At 36.1% G+C, this 21,134-nt stretch overlaps 1 protein-coding gene across 1 annotated transcript; it reads left to right on the top strand.

Annotated features, from left to right (window-relative positions):
* Window positions 1-2,055: 2,055 nt before the first annotated feature.
* MINAR2 (membrane integral NOTCH2 associated receptor 2) lies at window positions 2,056-9,306 on the top strand. Its single transcript, XM_026703717.2, has 3 exons — window positions 2,056-2,317; window positions 6,586-6,828; window positions 8,999-9,306. The coding sequence occupies exons 1-3, from the start codon at window positions 2,153-2,155 to the stop codon at window positions 9,173-9,175; spliced, it is 585 nt and encodes a 194-aa protein (XP_026559502.1). The 5' UTR covers window positions 2,056-2,152; the 3' UTR covers window positions 9,176-9,306.
* The last annotated feature ends 11,828 nt before the right edge of the window (window positions 9,307-21,134 follow it).

The following is a 21,134-nucleotide window of genomic DNA, read 5'->3' as shown; positions in this document are numbered from 1 at the left end:
GGGACCAGAGGCAAAAAGTTTGCATGCTCACATCAGTCAGAATTTGGTAATAAATTCATTAAGCCCATCTCCTGACTTCAATTCTAATATATTAGATGGCCAAAATCTAGCAAATTTTATTTACACTATAGTTATTATTGAATGCTGTCAGCTTAGTAGAGAAAATATTTGCGATAGTGGTGAATATCTGTAGCCTGGGTGAAGGATGAGGGTGGAGGTTCATTCTCCAAGCTTGTGGGTTAGTTTTTTAACATTTCGTTACCAGGCTAGGCAACATCTTCAGTGGAATTTAGGTGATGTCAGTGACCAAATGTTTGGAAACCAACCCACATGAGAGAATAATATTGTGTATTGTGAATGTAGTTAAAGTTGTCTTGATTCTTTCTTGTTCATGACATGGGATGAAATGAAGACATTGCGTGGCAGAAAAATGTCAGAGACATGTTGGTACCATGGTTGGTGCAGGTAATGAAAGGACTATAGATGCTGCTGCAAGGAAAACCTATCCTAAGCTACGTTTGTCTCCTGTCCTATAAAACTTGAATGTCTAAATATTTTATTTGTTTATGTATTATACTACTCAATTCCAGACTCTTGAGTGGTTTACAAACAAACATACTACAAAACATCATAGCAACCTTGAAAGAGGCTCCACCTATCCTAACCAAAGCCATAAACAAAGAGCCAAGTCTTCAAAGCCCTCCAAAACAGCAGCAGGTTGGAAGCTACCTGGAGTTCAGAGGGAAGCTTGTTCTATAGGCCAGGTACTGCAACAGAGATGTTGTATTTCCAGGGTCTTTGTAAATAGCAATGTTTAACCAAATAAATCAGTAGTGTAACTAGAGATAAGTGTCTCTCAGGTAGCTACAACTTATGTCATTATTTATTTATTTTTCTAATGTGAGAAAGTGCCAATGATATCAAAATAATGGGTATTTTTATATGCGTGCAAGATGACCCATGAGAGAAGGGAGTGGGCCTTAGATCATCATATCATCCCCACAACTCCCAAGACAAACTTTTGTTTTAATCTCTACCAAGGGGAAGCATTAATTACTGGTTTCCTTTTGGGGCCAGATCAACCATTTGTTTGTTTGTTTATTAAATTCTAATGAAGAGTTGTTCTAGCTTCAAGAAGAACTCAGCAACTAAGCCTTCACAACCACTAGAAGGAATATTCAGGACATTCATACTCATAACATAAAAGCAGGTTTAAACAAATTATGCATGAATAAGCCTATAACTTTGCTGACTACTGAATGGAGTTTACTGTATGTGCTTTTGTCTGGGAAGAAACAGACAGCATTAGGCTATCTTATATTGTGTGGAATTATTTTAATTCTGCTCCTGATTATGAAAAAGCAGTTAGCCACACAAAAGTTAACTCCATGTAAAAGAAAAACCTAAAATAAGGAATATAAATATAAAAAATTAATCTATTTTGTGTTCTCACTGCAGCTGTCTTATGTTGCAAGTCAGTGATCAGAACAGTGTGATGCTTAGAAAAATCATGGAAAAGGAAAGGTGACTGACCATCTTTAAGCATATGTTGAAAGCAACATGAAAAAGATCACCAAATGCCTGTTACGTAACTTAATCATATAAATGTTAAAACTTTTTTTCCAGTAGAATCTGGCAATGTGTTGTTGCATTTAATTAGATGGTGCAGTGCATTTGTCTATGATTCGTCCTCCTCTCCCAAAGCCATATTAGTTCTAATAAGAAACACTCTTTTAAGAGTTATTTAGCTTCCATCTTATAAAAGGTCATATGCCATGTCAGTTTGCAATCTGGATTACATCAAAATCATGCTGCAAATCAAAGTGTTCTCTCCTGCTTGGTACAGAAAATTCATCTTTCCTGCTTAAATTGGCTGAGTTGAGTTTTCTTACATTTTTAAATCCTAAAATGCTACATAAGGGTACTATTGCCATAGATTCAAATCATGCACACAGGTACTAATAACCACATTTGACAGGCCCCTTTATAGCTTTCCTTGCAATTTGTGCAGGCATTACAAAATGCTTGGCATCCAAGAAGGCCAGTTACAATTTCAAGTACCAGAAACGCCCTATCTTTGTTTCACTTAATTAATTATTGAAAGCAAAATTAGCTGCTGAGAAGAGGTTACGCTAAAAGGTAAGGGAGAAAGATGGATTTCTCTGCATTGCCGAATAACAACAGCCCTGATAAATTCCTTCAGCTAGAAGTGAAGTCCTTAGCAAAAACATCAGCCTTTTTACAAACCTGGTTGGCAAATTTTCCAGCAGAACCTTTTCCTGAAGAACAGAAGTGGCACAATCGAGTCTATTCACAGGTAAGTAGGTAAGTTCCAGACTTGGTTCTAATTTGACATAATGAGGCACTGTAGTCAGACAAGCAGAGTTTCCAAACTTTTGGCAATTATTGCGTACCTTTCTTTTTCTCAGCATTGCTTTTGTGCTTTTGACAAGAGTTCAGTAAGAGAATATATGCAAGGCAATAGTGTTACACAACAGTTTATATTTGATCTAAGGGAAACAGCTAAAAGTGAGGAAGTGTTCTGCTCCTCAGTTGCTACAAAATAATAATAAACTCTTCACCACCACCCCCCATTTTCACCCTGACAGGGTTGTTATTTTGGGTGAAGAAGTATTTTAAATAAGTAGTGGTAAAATGATAGGGAAGAAGGTTGGGCCAAAGCATAGAGTTTTGTGATGGTATTGTTTAGCTGTCTCACTTGAATTGTGTGATCACTATTGTGATCTTTTGTTATTTTAATACTTGGCTCACTACTGAATCCTGTACATAAATCAGATGAACAAAAGATTTCTTGTTATGTACTAAGGGCCATCAAAAACAACTTAAACATTTTCTTATAATGAAAAATCCTCAAGTACACATATGAAGTGATACTTTCCATTTAAGTATGTTGGGATCTTGTCTTTACTTGCCATATTTCATGGATCTTATCCAACAGCAGAGCTACAGCTTCTATTCTTTTGACTTAAGCCGAGTTTTTTAAAGACCTAAACAAATAGCTGGATGTTACTTTATAATGAAATCTTGAATACAAAAGAATATAGAGTTATTTGTTTGCTTGTTTTTATTCCAGCAATCCTACCTACAGTCTGAATATTTCAGTATCCCATAATGCCTAATATTGTAATAGTAATTTGTTGCTATGTTTTATCTCAAGATGCAGAGTTAGTTATTTCTTTTTTGTCTATTTTTCCTATCATAATACCTCCCATCTACTTTTCATAATATTGTGTTTGATGAAGAGCTCTTGAACGTTTGCTTATTGTTCATGAACTTAAGTTGGCCTATTAAAGGTATTACCCTAATCATTAAAAAAAAGAAATGGAAAAAAACACTACTAAGCACCTATACTGTATAAATATCAGCCCAATAAAATAGACCAGATTAAAAAAAACTATTTAGGCTACTACTTTTATTGTAACCACTATAGTTAGGGTATCTTGTAAATCTGAATGTACTTCCACCACCTCCACTTTATCTTCAAATATATATCAGTAATGGGGTTCACTGATTTCATCAGGATTTACTTCAAAGTAAATAAGCTTGGAATTTTAGCCTAAATTATTTTAAAATCTTTTTTTACTATTAAAAATAAAAATAATATTGCAACTTCTGGTATTAAACATGATGTATTGTATGACATATGTAGGACAAATGATCAAAAATGAACAATATGCTAATTTAAGGACAAATGAGGTTAAGGATTCCAGTGTGTTTTGTATAGAAAAGGATGTGAATCCAGGTCCTGGGGTTCATTAAATCTTGATGGTAAACTAGGATTTCTGCCTATGAATTTGTTTTTGAAAAAAAAAGTTGCTTTTAAAAACTCAGTGCCTCACATAAATTGTATATGTGAGGTTATCAGGATGTCACAAACACTTCATTCAGCTTAATATATCCATGTGTGCTTATTTGTTCTTCATCTAAAAGTTTAGTCTATTCTCTGTAGAAGTCGAAATAAAGTATTTATCAATCTGTTAAATAACTTCCATTTTAAACCAAAATGTTTTTACCAATACTTTTTTATCTTACTCTGCCAGTTTTCAGAGAGTAAAATAAAATAATCCACAGATAATACTAAAGTTAGCTGAGTTTTGTTTAAGTGCTGTGCAAAACCAAATGTACCCAAGTATTTCATCCTATCCAATTATACTTAAATAAATAGCACTTAGAAGTTGAAGATCTAATAATACAAAAACATTGTTAATATTATACTAAGATATAGTGATTAGTTTGGAACAAGTTTATTCTTAATTATAGAGTTTCCAAAGATCTTTGAATGTTTTGGACAAATCAATTTCCCACAATTTAAATGTAAGTATTCCAACAAAAGAGTTATTGTTTATAACCTCGGGCCCTGAACCATAGTTGAAATTACTCCAATGCACATTTAACATGTAAAAATAATTAAAGATTTCTCAGAACAAATGCTATACAGATGTTTGAGATAAAAAAAAAAATGGCAAAGTTCTCCAGCAAATGATAACATCCTAGTTTTACTGGGCAAAATGGTTTTATTGCATTGGCTTTATTCACATACACGGTGCAACTGTATTTGAAATACCACACCATATATGGGTGACCGTACCTCTAAAAAGAGATGAAACAAGGAACAGGGAATCACAAGATCCAGTCCAGACTCAGCCAGTCAAACTATTTGTCAGCACAACCAGCCTCATGGGTTTGTTAATGTGGCAAAGAAATAAAAGGAGACAACACTTTGTACACTGTCTTGAGTTCCTGAAAAAAGGCAAATCCAATCCAATGAATGAATAAATGAATAACAAGGCAGGTCAGTATTATTAATGAAACTGGGAGTGTTATGAACCCAGAGCTTTTAGATAAAAAGCAGGATATAATCTAAAAAGGAAAATGAGAAAAGTCTGATCATTTAACAGATAACAGATAATCAGAGTTGAAAGGGACCTTGTAGGTCATCTAGTCCAACCCCCCTGCCCAAGCGGGAGACCCTACACCATTTCTGAGAAATGGCAGTCCAATCTCTTCTTGAAATTCTCAAGTGATGGCACTCCCACAACTTCTGAGGACAAGGTGTTCCATTGATTGATCGTTCTCATTGTCAGAAAGTTTCTCCTTATTTCCAGGTAAAATCTCTCCTTGTTCAGTTTCTATCCATTATTCCTTGTCTGGCCTACAGGCACTTTAGAAAATAGCTTGACCCCTTCCTCCCTGTGGCAGCCCCTCAAATATTGGAAGACAGCTATCATGTCCTTATCTTTACTAGACTAGCCAAGCCAAGTTCCTGTAACCATTCTTCGTATGTTTTAGTCTCCAGTCCCCATTTATCTGATTACTGTTAAATTTGCCTATGAACACATTTATAAATTATACACAAAGACACAGGTGGGCACATACTGCTTTTTGTGATGTGCAACTGTAAATTTTTATTAATAAATAGATAAATATTCAAATAAATATTGAGATTGCCCATTTAGTATAGTGCTTAGACCAGAGGTCTCCAAACTTGGCAGCTTTAAGACTTGTGGACTTGTGGACAAGTCTTCAAGTTGTCAAGCTTGGAGACCCCTGGGTTAGACCATCAGACTAGAATCTGTGAGACTGAGTTCTAGTCCTTCCTTTAAAAAAAGCCAAGTGGGTGACTTTGGGCCAGCCCTCTTAACCTTAAGAAGAAACAAACCATTTCCAAAAATGCTATCAAGAAAACTATAGAGACTAGTTCTGCTGATTTGACCACTATAAATACACCTTTATATCATTGAGATGTAAAAGGTTTAATACAATCTGCTTCACTTGGCACTGAAATAAAGCCAAACTGATCTGGGAGAAATGCATTGGCATTCCATTATTTGGCTGCTTGTCACTTGAGTCTCCTTATAGGGCCACTCTCAGGGATGCAAAGTAGATCTCCCTAGGCTGTATTCCATTTGGGATGTGAGGGTCTACAGAAAGAATTGCAGAAAGGGCTACTAAAACACCTGGGGACTTTGACCGGATCTATTGCGGAATGGTGCTTAAAGCGTTTTTGTTTAGAAAAAAAGGTGAGTTAAGAGATACATCATCATCATGGAGATATGGAAATCCTTGATAGCATATTATGTATCAAACTGCATGGCATAAATATTGGTGAATCTAGGAAGTTCCTCAAACCATTTGGGCAGCCATACTGAGTTCACTTGGAGGATGACTGTGCACGAGCATTGTAAAATGATGGGAACTCTGTTCCTGCTAATATGCTTTGTGGATCACCTCTTAAAATATCTACTTCAGACATAGCTACTAATTGGTGCTTTAAAGTATTTGTTCTGCATCATGTCTTCCTACCAGTTTTAATCTGAATACCCTGAGTGATTGTTTTATCATACACAAAGCTTTCCTCTTATTAAAGAGTCATTCACATTTGTCCAATTGTTTGACCCAATTACAAGGAGAAAACAGTGGTAATTTTTTTTTTGCAACAATATCTTTTCAATGCCACCGACTGATCATTTCTCAGAAGTAATTTCTCTCAGACTACATCCTGAGCATAAGGTTGATCTTTAGGGAGCTGAATAATAGCCCTCTTTTATTGTATGTGTTTTCTAGAGAGAAAAGAAAAACATCCACGAACAGCCTGTTTGGCAGCTGGCCCCGCTTCACCCAGCAATGATTGACAGAACTCTTGGAAAGCATGTTACGCCTGTCACTTTGAAATCAACTATCAAAAACAACCCCCTCTATGATGGGGCCCTTGCCAATGATTGTTCGGAAAAAAGGAAACATAACCCATCATGGACAATCCAAGATTATGACAGGCATTCCAACTCTAGCCTGCCTTACTATCTAAAGGTACAATTCCCACTACTGCAGAAACAATAATATGGAATTTTATGCATAAAAGTAATGAATAAAAGAGAAGAGCAAAGCAAAATGATAGGCTTGGGAATAGGATATACTATCCATTTGTCCTTCTGGAGGTCAAAAGGTTAGACAAGATGGCCTATCTTTCACATCAAAGGATCTGTCAAAGGAAATAGCATTTCTCCACATGGCTTTGTAAGATGTCAGGAAGTAAGAGTATGTTGACAAGACACTGGTCTTCATCATTAGTAACCTGAAAAATATAGCATTACTGCTAACTTCTTGACAGTTTATTTGGTATTTACTTACAACAATACTTAAAGTATGTGTTTAAGAGCAGAAAGCAGTGTTTGTGATTATTTTCCATTTGTTTACATTTAGAGCCAGTTTGATGTAATGGTTAAGGCATCAGGCTAGAAACTGGGAGATTGTAAATTCTATTCTCACCTTAGGCACAAAGCCAGCTGGGTGACCTTGAACAGAGGAAATGATAAACTACTACTGAAAAACCTTGCCAGGAAACCTGCAGGCACTCCAAGAATCAGACATGATTGAACAGAAGAAGGAAAAAGAAATCATATCAATTTATTAATTGTTATGTTAATTAAATGTAAACAAATAGAAATGAAACCACACATACTGCTTTATGTCCTTAAATATATTTTTGACTACCATTGTGTGATAATTTTCCCTTTTATTGTCTCGCACATTATAAGCTAGTGAAAATGATCAGCTTTAAGAATGCAATGCTTGTATGTAGGAATGTGGAGAGAAAAATAGATTGAAACAATAGTGTAATCTTTCCCCCAGTTTTTGCAAATGCTTCCAAAATTGATGCAATTTTTGAAATCATGATGGAAATCAATTCAAATCACCAGATTTCTTCAAAATGGATCAACGGACATGTGGCTTTATTCTATGCTGGTGTCATCAAGCAGGAAGTTGTATGATTTTCCTAGGTACAATATTAATAGTAAACCAAATAAGTTCTTATGAATTTTTTTCCTAAGAAAAGTGTGTTTTATTTCTTCCTTAAAATGTTTTGAACTTTGGAAAAGAAAGAGACTTTATCAGCCAGACAATTTGTATTTTTTTCCAAGATTTTAAATTTCCTTAGATCTTGTTTTCTTGTACCATTAAAAAGGAAAAACAAGAAAAAAGGAAGAATTTCTTCTATAAAAGGAGCTTCTCTATATGAAGCAAAAGCAATGAAAGAAACCCTTGCAATATATTTAATTCTTTTGTTTTAATTGTTATAACTCATGTGGGAGCACCTAAGCTCAGACTAGGTGTTTCATTGTTTCAGTGTTTCAGTGTTTTGCAAATCAATAAGAAATTAATAGAATATCAGTCCTGTACTTCTTTTGGATGGATAAAATATTCCAATAGAAGAGAATATACATAGCATAGAATTGAATTGTCCTTTGTTCTCTCTGAGCTGGTTCTTTGTTTGCAGATGATTCATTACCAATTAAATGATATCATCAGTACATCTGATAAATATACTTGTTCATCTAACGCAGGGTTAGCAATCCATGTCTGATTAATTCCAGCATTTTTTCAGCTCTTCTTTCATTTGTGTAGTCCCGTCCCTCCATGTGCATCCAGTAGAAGGCATGATTACATAACCAAGTTATGATGTTATTATTGTGCTAAAGATACAAATTCTTCATCCATGTCAGTTGTATCATGAAATGCATGTGCATACAAAGTACGTGTGATATCAGTTGATCCCTTTCTCCCTGTGGAAGCCAGCCCCTCAAAGTAATGCCATCACAATTCAGTATGATTTTTTTAAATTCTCTTTTTTAAACAAAAACAGTGTAATAGTTGCATTAACCTATTTACTGAAGACAGAAATTAAAAGAAATGTGTATGTAAAAAAAGAGGGGTCACCATTAAGAGCATTGCAACCTAGGCAATATTGTTCATGGATGGAAAAGTTAAACATAGATTATCCAAACAGGGTAGGATATAAATACCAAAAGGTTATTCACCCACCCGCCCCCATCTGAGGCAGGGAGACATTCTAATTTTATGCCCATGGCTAAATCCAGTTACCATATGTATAGAAAGAGAGATGATTTATTGCTAAGTATGCTCAATTATATCCAGTTATGGTCTATGCATAAGAAAACTCAAATTAACTTTCTTGTAGGAAAATCCAAATGATTTACAGTACTGGATGGAAGATATTTACACTCCAGGATACGATACCTTGTTGAAAAGGAAGGAGAGAGAAGGAAAACGATCTAGACACTGTCTTATCTTGCTCCTTGTATTGCTAGCTGGTATTGTGATGGCTGCTGTAGCAGCTTGCATCATTTTGATCTGATGAGCCAAATCCAGCTATCAAAAGTTTATTGTGCAATCCTTTCTTTTTTCTTTTGCATTTCTTTGATTAAATTGTTACTACTATTAAGATCAATTAAATAAGTCAACCTTGCTTTAATTTAATTCCCATGATTTCAGAAGGAACTAAATGCAACAAACGTGATCTGGGTCCAATTTTCTAATTTGCTCTTAAACAATGGTCTATAAAATCTCCTACAGCACAACAAAATAAAATCAACAAGTGATGGTGGCTTTAACCTTACATTGAGGAAAACATTGGTTAATGAAACAGTGTAACACATAGTACAAACTTTCTTTAGAAGTACTTTGGAATTGAAACTATACTGCAAATGTAAAATGCCCACTTGTCATATGACTTTAAAGGTATTGGTCTGATTCACACATTGCCTTGAATCGTAATGTGATGCACGTTTTGAAAAATAAACCATGGATTAAAACTTACTGTGTTCTGTAAGTTTCATGTAGAATTTAATAAATAATTCCTAGTGCCTCCTCTCTATCTCCTTCCCTGCCTTCCTCTCTATCTCGAAATGTATGTATATGTATACACACACACATAAACACACACACACTGTATGTATGTATGTATGTATGTATGTATGTATGTATGTATGTATGTATGGTATTCCCTATGCAACTGATAGGTTTCTTTTATTGACATTTGTAAATTTATTTATTATCTTGGCTGATAGTTACTGAAAGAATTATGATCTTTGGAGGCAACTAGGTTGTGTTCATTGGTATAACTTGTCATCCGTGAATCCTAAAACTACGTATTTACTGTATATACTAAATACAGAAAAACTTTTTTTATCTCCTGTATCTGCCTATCAGTTTCATTGGGCACCAAAATTATTACTAGAAAAGAGAGGTGCATATTCAAAAATGCAATACATATCATTTTGGTTGTTTACATTTTAAGCAAACCATTCTAATAATTTATTTTTTCTGTGTCATGATGATTTTCCGGCACTTTAGAAATTCTGACTAAATTTTTCTATATTTTTGAAGATATTTACTTTGATGAGATCAGAAAAGAAAGATTTATGTCTCACGGGTTTGGTTCACATCTGCTTTAAAATCCCTTAATGTACTGAAGAGGTGGATTTTATCAGAAAGGTACCTGAAAATTGGGGACTAGAAATACACAAAATAATACACAATTGCGATAAGATACTGTTAAAAGTCAAGGAATTGTACCATTAGAACTTAAAAACTTTCCTAATCCATCTGCAAAGTTATAATAATTGCTTAAAAACTATGTAGGCTGAAATTGACAAAGTGCATCCCCAAGAAGCCAGAAGATACTGACAAATCAATCACAAAGCAAAATCTCTTCAAAGGTGTGGAAATCTCCTAATCACAATACTGTTCTCTGATGCCAGATCTCTAATGCCAGACCTTTCATAAAATTCCACACCTAGAAAAGATCAACACAGCTCTCAGGACAAGAGATGATTTTCTTCATTGACCTGCATACATCCTCAGGGCAACCCACCTCAATTAACACATCTACACGATCAAAGCCCACTATTACTACTCTCAGCATTCTGATTGGGTAACATAGCTAGCCTACCTTTTGAAAGCTATACTGCAATTATGCTGTTAAGTAAACTCTCCCTCTACTCCATGCAACTTGTCCTGTGTATTCTTTATTTGACCTGGCCTAGATTTGAACCTAGAACTTTCTTCTAACTATGCAAATCATGTCAAAAAATAAATATAGGCTAATTAGCTTCTTTTACCATAGATTATTTACTCATCTATCCTTATAGCCTAATTGCATGTATATTGGAACCACTAATACAACTCTAAATGAGTATATTCAAATGTTAGATGTGGATTTTGAGACAAAATCATTTAGTCTGATGTATTTTGGTGAACATATGAATATGTGGAAATGAGCCCAGGACAGCAGCAATGTTTCCACCTATAAAAATTTCAGTTCTCCTGTGTTTCCACTGAGTTGGGCCAGGATTTTAGAACATAAAACCACTTTGGCTTTAAGCATTTCTTGTGGTTCTAGCCTCTGACAGACTTTGTGTTGTGTGAGAACACCAAAGATTAGGCTTTGATTTACAAGGACACATCTTTAAAGGAAAATATTGACAAAGTCTCAAAATATATTGTCATCAAGTCCTCCTGAGCCTTCTACTACTTGTTTTCGACTAGATTCTGATAAAGCAGAAGCAACATAGATGGAATAGAATCAGAATTTCACATCAGAATTTGGAATAGATTTGAATGCAAGGAAAGTAAAAAATAGTTTACAGTTTATTAATTGAATAAAGCATGGGAACAATAATTTGCATAATGGTGTAGAAATTGCATTGCAACTTATAATAACTGAATTCTGTTGAACATTAACTTGCATTCCTACAAAAGCTGAACATACTCTTCGCTATTATTCTGCTCCTTGCTACATTTTTTTAACGTGAACAACAGGAAATATTAAAAAGAAATTTATTTACGTACATAACTAAAGTTGATGGGTGGAGACCTAAAACAAAAATATTGTATTTTCCAGGAATGCAGCCAATAATGAGCCTTTCTTAACCAAGCTTTGTGTATGTGAGAGGAGAAAGAGAGGGGGAGGAGAAGTAGGTTGTGTTTGAGTTGGGATAGTCTTTTTCACCTTTAAACCTCTAACTTGAAGTCGTTTGCATTGCTGCCATCTAGTGAAAACTGACTTTTTGGAATTGGATTTCCATTATTTGCTGCCACCTGGTGACATTATTACATTGCAATTCTGAGTAGTCTTTCCTAAAATGTTCATGTTTTAACAGAATAATAAGATTTAGAAGAGACCCCGGAGGTATTCCAGCCCTGCTCAAGCAGGAAACCCTATACCATTTCAGACAAATGATTGTCCAATCTCTTCTTAAAAATTTCCAGTGTTGGAGCATTCATAACTTCCGAAGGCTAGTGATTCCACTGATCAATTGTTCTGTCAGGAAATTTCTCCTTGGTTCTTGGTTGGTTCTTTGCTTAATTAGTTTCCACTCTGCTTCTTATCGTGCCTTCAGGTTCTTTGGAGAATAGGTTGACCGCCCCCTCCTTGTGGAAGACCCTTAGATATTGGAACACTGCTATCATGTTACCCCCTAGTCCTTCTTTTCATTAAACTAAACCTACTCAATTCCTGCAATCTTTCTTCATATGTTTTATCCAGGGGTGGGATTCAAATTTTTAACAACCGGTTCTGTGGGCATGGCTTAGATGGTGGGCATGGCTTGGTGGTCATGTGACTGGGTGGACATGGGTTGGTGGTCATGTTATTGGCTGGGCGTGGCCAACTCAATATCACTCACATCAAGGCATGCATCTCCTCGCCTGGCCTCTCATGACTGTGGCGATGCTGCAACAGTTGTAAAGTGTGAAAAATGGCCATTAGTCACTTTTTTCAGTGCCATTGTTACTTTGAATGGTCACTCCATGCAAGCAAAGTACCAGCAAAGGAGGGGAAAAAAAATTCCAGAGACATTCCTGAGACAGGAAGTCTAGGCCTGCCAAGAATGTAATAAGGGTTAATGGAGAGGCAGTTTCTGTAAGCAACACCAGAATGTTTCCTTCCTGCCTTCCTAACAGGATTAGTCCAGTGATTTCTTCCAACAACCGGTTCTCCAAACTGCTTAGAATGTTAAAACCGGTTCTAGCGAATAGGTGCGAACTGGTAGAATCCCACCCCTGGTTTTATCCTCCAGTCCAGTTTTGTAGATGATTAGGAAAATATAAAAGATTGCTTTTTTTCTACTTAACAATTAAGCCAGGAAAAATGTTTTCTGTTGCTTGCTTTATTGACCCTATTAGAAAGGCTAACTCCAGTGAATTACATACGTTGGTTCTACATATGCCTGTCTGTTTACATATGTCAGTTCCTGGATTTATGACCATTCATTAAACAATGAGTTTCAAAGTTACAACAGCATTGAAAAGTGGCTTACAACTGGTTCTCTCATTGATGGTGATTCCGATTTGCATTTATGACTGTTGCAGCATTTTGCAGTCACGTGATCACCATTTGCAACCTTCCCAGTAGGCTTCCAACAAGTAAAGCCAATGGGGAAGCCAGCAGGGAAGGTCACAAGTCACAATCACATGAAGTCTCACTTTATGACCATGGTGGTTAGCATAATGACCATGTCCAAAAAAATTGGGTGCGGTCATAAAATCGGGTGCGGTCATATGATGCTATTAGTAACCACATTACTTAACAGCGAATTTTCTAGTCCTAATTGTGGTTGTAAGTCAAGGATTACTGACCACTGCAGATAATCAAAGTACATGATGATGATGTGGATGATGATGATTGGCTTAGATAAAATAATTAGCACACAAAACAAAAGCTTTATCCAAATCTAGGCTTTTCATGGTTTTTTAAAAACATATAAATGGTATAACTTCTGTCATCAGGAACAGGAATGTTTCATGTATCTATCTACACTTGTGACTGTGAAGCAACCATCGGTTGAGTGTTTTCCTTGGGTGAAAATATTATCATAAATTAGGAATTACTATTGTCACTATAATCACATCGGTTGCAACTTCTTTCTGTTTTCCAGTCTCTTCAGGTAATAAATGTGTCATTTTTCAGCTCAATGTGTTTTAACGGTATGTCTTGGACTTTGCTTCTCATTGCTTCCAAGTTATACCTACAAATTACATTATTGGTATCCCATTTGTTTTGTGTGTACTTTTTATAAATTGAGCACGTGCAAGCTTTTGATGCAATGTGACATTTTTTCCAGATAGTGGAGAGCACCCTAAAACATTCAGTCAATTCATTTGCAGTTGTATGATATGGCACTGTTGTAGTCACAAAAAACCCCATGGGCATTCTGATCCTGTATCTACCACCTTTAAAAAAGCAGGTTGTGGCCACGAGTGGTTCTGCAAAGGTGACGTGACTTCTTTTCCACAACAATGCTGCCATCCCCATAGGTTAAGTGATATTGGTTCTGGGTTCATTTGGACATTCTTGGCAAGATGAACAACACAAAGCTGTTTAATTTATTGCTCAATAAACAAGACTGCAAGCTAATGCCATCATCTTTACCAACACCTTCACCTTAGATAGCCTGATGACTTTCAATCTGCACATAATTCAACTCTGTCAAGTTTAAATTTAATATAGTAATGGTATAACTCCACACCCTGATTCTTTTTTCAATATATTCCCATGACATCTGGATTGCTATGTAGACTTGAAATAGTGTCAGATCACATGGAGTTTCTCCTTAAATTATCTCAGCTGTGATGGGAAAACTCTCAATCTCTGAACGCACATCAAAGGAACCCCCACCCAATAGTAAAATTTTCAGATTTGCATGATTATGTGTCCTTTTGACTCTTATTTGTACCATCTCCTCTAGAGAATAAATCCCAATGCTGTATTCAAGCAGCTATAATCCCTTTTTTGCAAGTGAACATTAGCACTGGAAGCTTATGAGCAAATGGTAAGAATCAACCCCTTCCCTATAAGTACTGATTGAAATAGCAATAGCAACAGCATTTAGACTTATACACCATTCTATATTACTTTACAGCTCTATATATGTTGTCTAAGTGGTTTACAGAGTCAGCATATTGCTCAGAGGTGGTATTCAGCATGTTCTGACCAGTTCTGGAGAACCAGTAGCGGAAATTTTGAGTAGTTTGGAGAACTGGCAAATACCACCTCTGACTAGCCCCGTCCCTATCTATTCTCTGCCTCCTGAGTACCAGGTGATCGGTTGGCTCTTCTTTGGTTGCCCTGCAAAGGAGAACAGAGCTGGAAAGCAGGTTAGTGGGATGGGGAGGGAATGGGGATTTTGCAGTATCCTTCCCCTACCATGCCCACCAAGCCACACCCACCAAGCCACACCATGCCGACCATGCCACGCCTACAGAACCAGTAGTAAAATATTTTGAATCCCACGACTGATATTGCTCCCAATAATTTGGGTCCTCATTTTATTGACCTCAGAAGGATGGAAGGCTGAGTCAACCTTGAACCAGTCAGGATTGAAGGAATTGAACTCCTGGCAATATGAGTAGAATTAGCCTTCAATACTGCATTATAACCACTGTGCCACCATGGCTCTTATGTTTAATTCCTGGAAAGCAAGCACACAGATGTTCTATGTTTTTTTGTGCATAATTCTTAATTGCAGCAGAGAAGGACTGTGATGAAGAGGTTATTAAGTACTCACTGCTGTCCTTCATAATGTGTGATGTCATTTGTGCTGTTTGAAGCATCATCACACGCCATTTTCACTGGTGTAAATGTGATATCACCTTTTTTGATTGTCTGAAAGCTTATTCACACTGTTTTATCCACTGCCATGTCCTTCCCGCTTATAGAAAAGTGTCCAAGGTGATGATGTGGTAAATAAAGTTGGAATAAATCTGCTATAATAGTAAATGAACTTTAAAAATGATTGTGGGTGTCACATAACTGGTGGCCTTGGGATATTCACAACTGCTTGATTTGTCATTGTTGGTGTTTTTTGCCAGTTGTTAGCTTGTAAGAGTGAATTAAAATAATGTGAGTTTCATTGTTTGTGTCTACTGAAACATAGGTGTAACCTATGGATTCCAATAAATATTTGAAATAATGCATTCAGCTTTTATCTAACTTTCAGTTTCTGCCACTAAATAAATGTCCTATGCAACTTGCTGAGTTTTGCAAAACTTTAGGTCACATTTTCCTGTAAAGTTATTTCACCTTTGAGATGTGCTTCAATATGCTGAAATATACTAGGCAAAACATCATTCAGTATCGTTTCAGCTTACATTTAGTTGTTTTGGGTTAGGAAATGCAGCATCCAGGAGTTTGATGAAATTCAAATCCAATTGAAGCTTCTTCATTCAATTACAATCTGAATCATGATCTGTTTCACAGCAAAGCTAACTGATTATTATACAGTATTTTACATAAAATGGTTATTCTAATAGGTTTGTTTTTTCCTGTGGTATAATATTTCAGTTGTATTTTTGATGGCTTTAGATTAGTATCTCTGAAATGCTACTTAAATGGATATTGTGTTATAACCAACATAGGAGAGGCAGCATTCAATTATATTGATAAAATTTTGCTGTTTATTCCTTCAGTGGCCAATATGGACGGCTTGATTTTCCCATTTATGCTACAGATTTCCAGGTTAGCTATCCCTGTTTCACATCAATTATTAAATCCTTCACCTGTCGGATGCGCTAATGTATTTTTTAAAGTAATGTTTTTACTTACTGATCTTTAACAAATAGCTTGCTTTCTTATTGAACATATCCCATTTTGATGCATTTTCTGGAGGTTTCCCCCACCCCCAAATCTGCATTAACTTGCTGGGTTAGAAGTGGTACCACGATGAAAGCAGAGTTAATGTTACTACAATATTTTTTTGTTTTCATTATATTGTAAGTTTATTCACATTTCCTTTTAACTAATAGTGATAATAGCATCTCTAATGTTCTTTGGAGATAGCAATTGCAGGTCCTTTCTTAAATATAAAACCTCTTCCCTTTTAAATGCTTTTCAGAATTCTAGATTAGACAATATCCTAAAGCATTATTTAATTATTATCAAACTTTGTAATATTTTGCTTCTTTTTTCTTGATGCCTCAGCCATCACAAGGTTGTGTCTTCTTGCATAGCAAAAAAATAATACACTAGTCAGTGGAATCTCTAAGGATTATTATATCATACAAGGGTAGCCCAAGATAGCTAAGTAACAATCCTAGCATGCTTAATCCATCTATAACAATTATCTAATACACTACATGCCCTACCTGTTTTACGGACATCCACAGGGGGAAATCTCACTTTGGATTCAAAAGTAAATTTCATTAGTAAATATGGATAAAGCTTAATTTTACATAATGATTAGAGCTTTGTTTTTAATCTACTATGAATTACTAGTAGGATTTTAAAATTAATTTTATCAATACTTCCTTATATATAGCGGTTGCAATAATTCAAAGGGATTGCCTTTAAATCAGCTTGTACCAAGAAGTCATGAAAAGAAATAAGAAAGTTCTTTATTGCCATCTAGTGGTTAGGTTTTTGATGCTCTGTTTTGATCTGGACCTGAAAGTACTGTAGTATTTTCTGAAACAGAATAGCTTAGGCTACAGAGCAAAACAAAGAGATCAGGAAAATATTAACATGTTCTGAAAATTAAATATTTGAATAATCTGAAATGGATATTTAAACTGATCACCCATCTACAGTGAACATAGTCTACAATGGTTCTGCTCATGAACAAATAGTTTTTAACTTATGACCATTGGTTTAACAATCATTTGAAAGTATGACAGTGCTGAATGAAGAGACGAATGACCTGTACCCAAAGTTAGGGCCTGAAAAAACCTGAGTGCTTGGCAATCCACCTAGCCTTATGTCCAGCTCAAGGCTGTTGCTCTCACCTGCCTTTCTCCCCATCTTGTGGGTCCTCTGGCCAACTCCACCCCACAGCTATGTACCCCTGGCCTTAGTTTGTTTCGTACCTTATTGGGTTTCCACTGCCTCGCTCCACTTACATTTCCAAAGATCACCTTTGCCAAGGGAAAGCAGCCAATGCACTATGCAAGAAGTGCAATGCACTATACAGAAGCCACATGTAGTGCCATCCTGGAAATGGATGCCATATTGGGGAAGTAGCTGCAATTCTCGGATTTACAATAGATCAGCTACTTCTCCTTGTGAGCTATGGAGGTGCTGCAATTTAGGCCTGGCCCAGGCCTCCATGATCTCAAGAAATCAATGATCCACATGGCTGCTTATGATTGCAACAGGGACAGCCAGGTTTGTGGTCATTTAATGAGATGAACATGTGGCTTCTTTGTTTAACAACCTCTATGACATACAACCATAATTCTGAGCTAAGTTATGGTCATAAGTCAAAGACTACCTGTTTTTAATTATCATAATTTTCTCTTAATGGGAAATCTTCACACTGCTTTCCGATTATGCATACATCTATTGTAATAATAGCTTTTAGAAGAGTCCTTTTCATATTATTATTTGTTCATATTACAGAAACTACAAAATAATTTGATCAGATGTTAAGCTTGGTTGACTCTACAAAACCATTAACAATACCTGAGTTTGAGTAGCAGCTTTTCTTTTCAATTTGCATCTAATTATTCCTGCGTGTTGTTCTTTGCCACTTCTCCTGGAGAAAATTCTAGCGAACACCTTGTATTTCTAGGGGATATGAAAAACAACATCATTGTCTCAAGTCAAATGTAGGTGCTATGTACTAATGAACTTCATGAAACATAGTGTGGCTTCATTGACAGCTCTCCATAACTATCTTCAATTTGATAGTAGTCTGTAAATTAACCTTCCACCCTAGAGTTCTTTCTCCTGATTTTTTTTTAAATTTTCTTTAGCATATATATAAAATGCAGAACTGAATCTGTGCCTAAACTGTTATTTCATGATACCTTGCCTGAAATTAATCCTTGGCTTAAGCATTCATCAACAAAATAAATGTGTATGTTGCTAATGGTCAAAGTTAGAAGGTAATTTGAGGCAGAGAGAGAAGACTGAATCTTTTTGCCTGTAACATTTACTGAGACCAGATGCAATACGTTGAGCACGAAGCGTTTAAACTGTTTGTTAATAATAATGGTAAGTCAGAAAAAGCAAGCAAAAATATAAGCTGGGATATGAAGAAATGTACAAGATGCATTACAACAGGTGAATAAAGATAGAACTGGTTTTTGGCAATCCTGTTTGTTTGTTCCCCAAAAATTCCATTTGTATGGAGTGCTTGATTCATTTCAGGTATCCTTGCCAAGGAATCTCCCAGCAGGAGTTTTTATATTACTGCTAGAGAGAGATCTCTTGGAAGAAATCCCATTCCTAAAAGCTTGTTAATGTTTTTCTTAATCTGTGTTGGCTAATTTGCCATTTTTGCAAAGGAACAACAAATACCAGTTAATGTCTTCAGGCACTCTAATTTAGATTTCCTGTCTAACTTCATAAAACATAGTAATACAATGCCTTTTTCTTTTAAAACTTCCTAAACAAAAAGGACTGAATTATAGCACACTGGCCCATCTGCATCCAGAAAACATCTCTTGCAAACACAATGTTACTTCACAAGGTGGTGCCGTTACTCTTGATCTGTCCATTACTGTTCTGAGAATCTAAAATACATGCAAATAAATGTGCAAGGAAAATTCAAGTTGCAACAAGCTTCCTGGCAGAGCTTATTGTGGTTTTTAAAGACTTCCTAAGTACTCTGCCTTTTCTCTTAAAATATGCTTTAGCCTTACTTCTTTCAAATGATACAAAGCTAATTAAGATTGGTGGCTTGTAGAAAACAAAGCATTTATCAGAGGGCACAGCTCCATCTATTCCAGTAGAGCTGTCATTCCGTTCTAACATCCAAGGTAAGCTCTTAGACTATGAATAGCTACTAGTGCTATAATCGAAATTCAAATGACATTATTTTATGCTAGGTAAACATAAATTCTGAAAGGGATGTACTGCCAGACCATGTGACACAAAGTACTTCATTCTGTACATTCTGGCACCTGTACAATAATGTCATTGAGTGCATGCTATGTTTTTGATATCCTTGTTATATGTTCTGGATGTCACTACCCCTTTATTCTCTGTAATTTGTGGCTACTTTTAAAAAAAGGTATAAGCAAGGGCATTATGTTAATGACGATGCACTAGTAGCCCAAGGAGCATATCAGCACTAGAATTGGGTTACAGCTCCTCTCTTTTCAATGAATCCCGATAATTAGCCTTCTGCATTGAATTCTGTAGTGATTGTGTTTATATCCGATCAGTACACTGAGAGTTTAAGGTAGAATAATACATGGGAATTCTCCTTTCATGGCTGAGAGATAGTGGCAGGGCTATGGTGAAATGTGCTATAAATGGGACACTTGAACTTGACTTTCCCAGCCCTCTTCCAAAACCTTTCAAAACCCAGCCCTCTTTCAAAACCTGGAAAGAAAATCTATGGGATGCCTTGGCAATAAAAGCAGCATGAAATCAATATTATGTTTCCCATTGTCTAGATTATCATATGAATGTGCCAATGAATAGACAATTCTAATATTCATGTTTCCAAGTCAGAGCTTATGTTTGGTTTTGCTGCTTTCAGCAATCCTCCAATCATATTTTATTGTTAGAGCTCTTCATGCCTTTTTACTTTCTGGTAGCTTTTCAGTCTTTTCTCACTAGCACCTAACAATAGCCCAATAGCACAAACATATCCCAGCAATCCTCTTTTTTTTAAGGCTGCCCAACTTATCACCAAGTCATGATATTGTCTCATGTCTAATTCATACTGAAGCAGCTGTAAGCCTTAGCTTCTCCAGTTTTCAAATATTGATTCTTCTTTTAAGCAGGCAATAAGCCATGACAGCTTTCCTATAGATACAATCTGATATGCTTCATTGATCCTTCTGTTGCTGATCCTAGGAATGGGATCATTGTGACATTATTGAACAGTTTAGGCCAGTGGATCTCAACTTTGGCAAGATTCCTGAACTTCAATGCCCAGAATTCCCCAGCCAACACTGGTTATTTTGCCTTGAATGGCAGAGTCTTCATATGCCATGTCTGGAGCTGATCCTGACTCAGAGTCCTTCATCAGCCTGAAGAGAAGTTAATTAATGGCAGCAACCATACATTATGAAAGAAAGTAGGAGAGAGACAGCTCTCTTTCCATTGTTTCATGGCCCAATATTCCTGTTCCCTGTCAGCTGCTAGGTTGGATGTTTCCAAGCTCAGAAGATGGGTGGGATGGATGAGCTTGCTCTCTGTGCCCTTCATTGTGCAAATCCCCAATATGCCAATCAGACTGAGGCTATTTTTAAACTTGGCCTCAGTATGCTTTTAAAAGAGCACTAGACCCAGGTTTCAATATAGGATCATGGAGTCAAGTAGGAAGGAGCTGTTCTGCTGCCATGAAAATTTGCTTCTGGTCATC

This window comes from Pseudonaja textilis, chromosome 2, assembly GCF_049901715.1.
Source record: "Pseudonaja textilis isolate UNSWEBS1 chromosome 2, rPseTex1.2, whole genome shotgun sequence".
NCBI lineage: Eukaryota > Metazoa > Chordata > Lepidosauria > Squamata > Elapidae > Pseudonaja > Pseudonaja textilis.
Note: the sequence above shows the minus strand (reverse complement) of the source record. Positions and strands in the feature narration are given on the sequence as shown.

What these genes read in the sequence shown, in the direction of transcription:
- MINAR2 (XM_026703717.2), top strand. Translation starts at nt 2,153, where the DNA reads ATGGATTTCTCTGCATTGCCGAATAACAACAGCCCTGATAAATTCCTT. An exon ending in ACAATCGAGTCTATTCACAG is followed by an intron (nt 2,318 to 6,585) that starts GTAAGTAGGTAA and finishes TGTGTTTTCTAG; the next exon opens with AGAGAAAAGAAAAACATCCA. An exon ending in GCCTGCCTTACTATCTAAAG is followed by an intron (nt 6,829 to 8,998) that starts GTACAATTCCCA and finishes ACTTTCTTGTAG; the next exon opens with GAAAATCCAAATGATTTACA.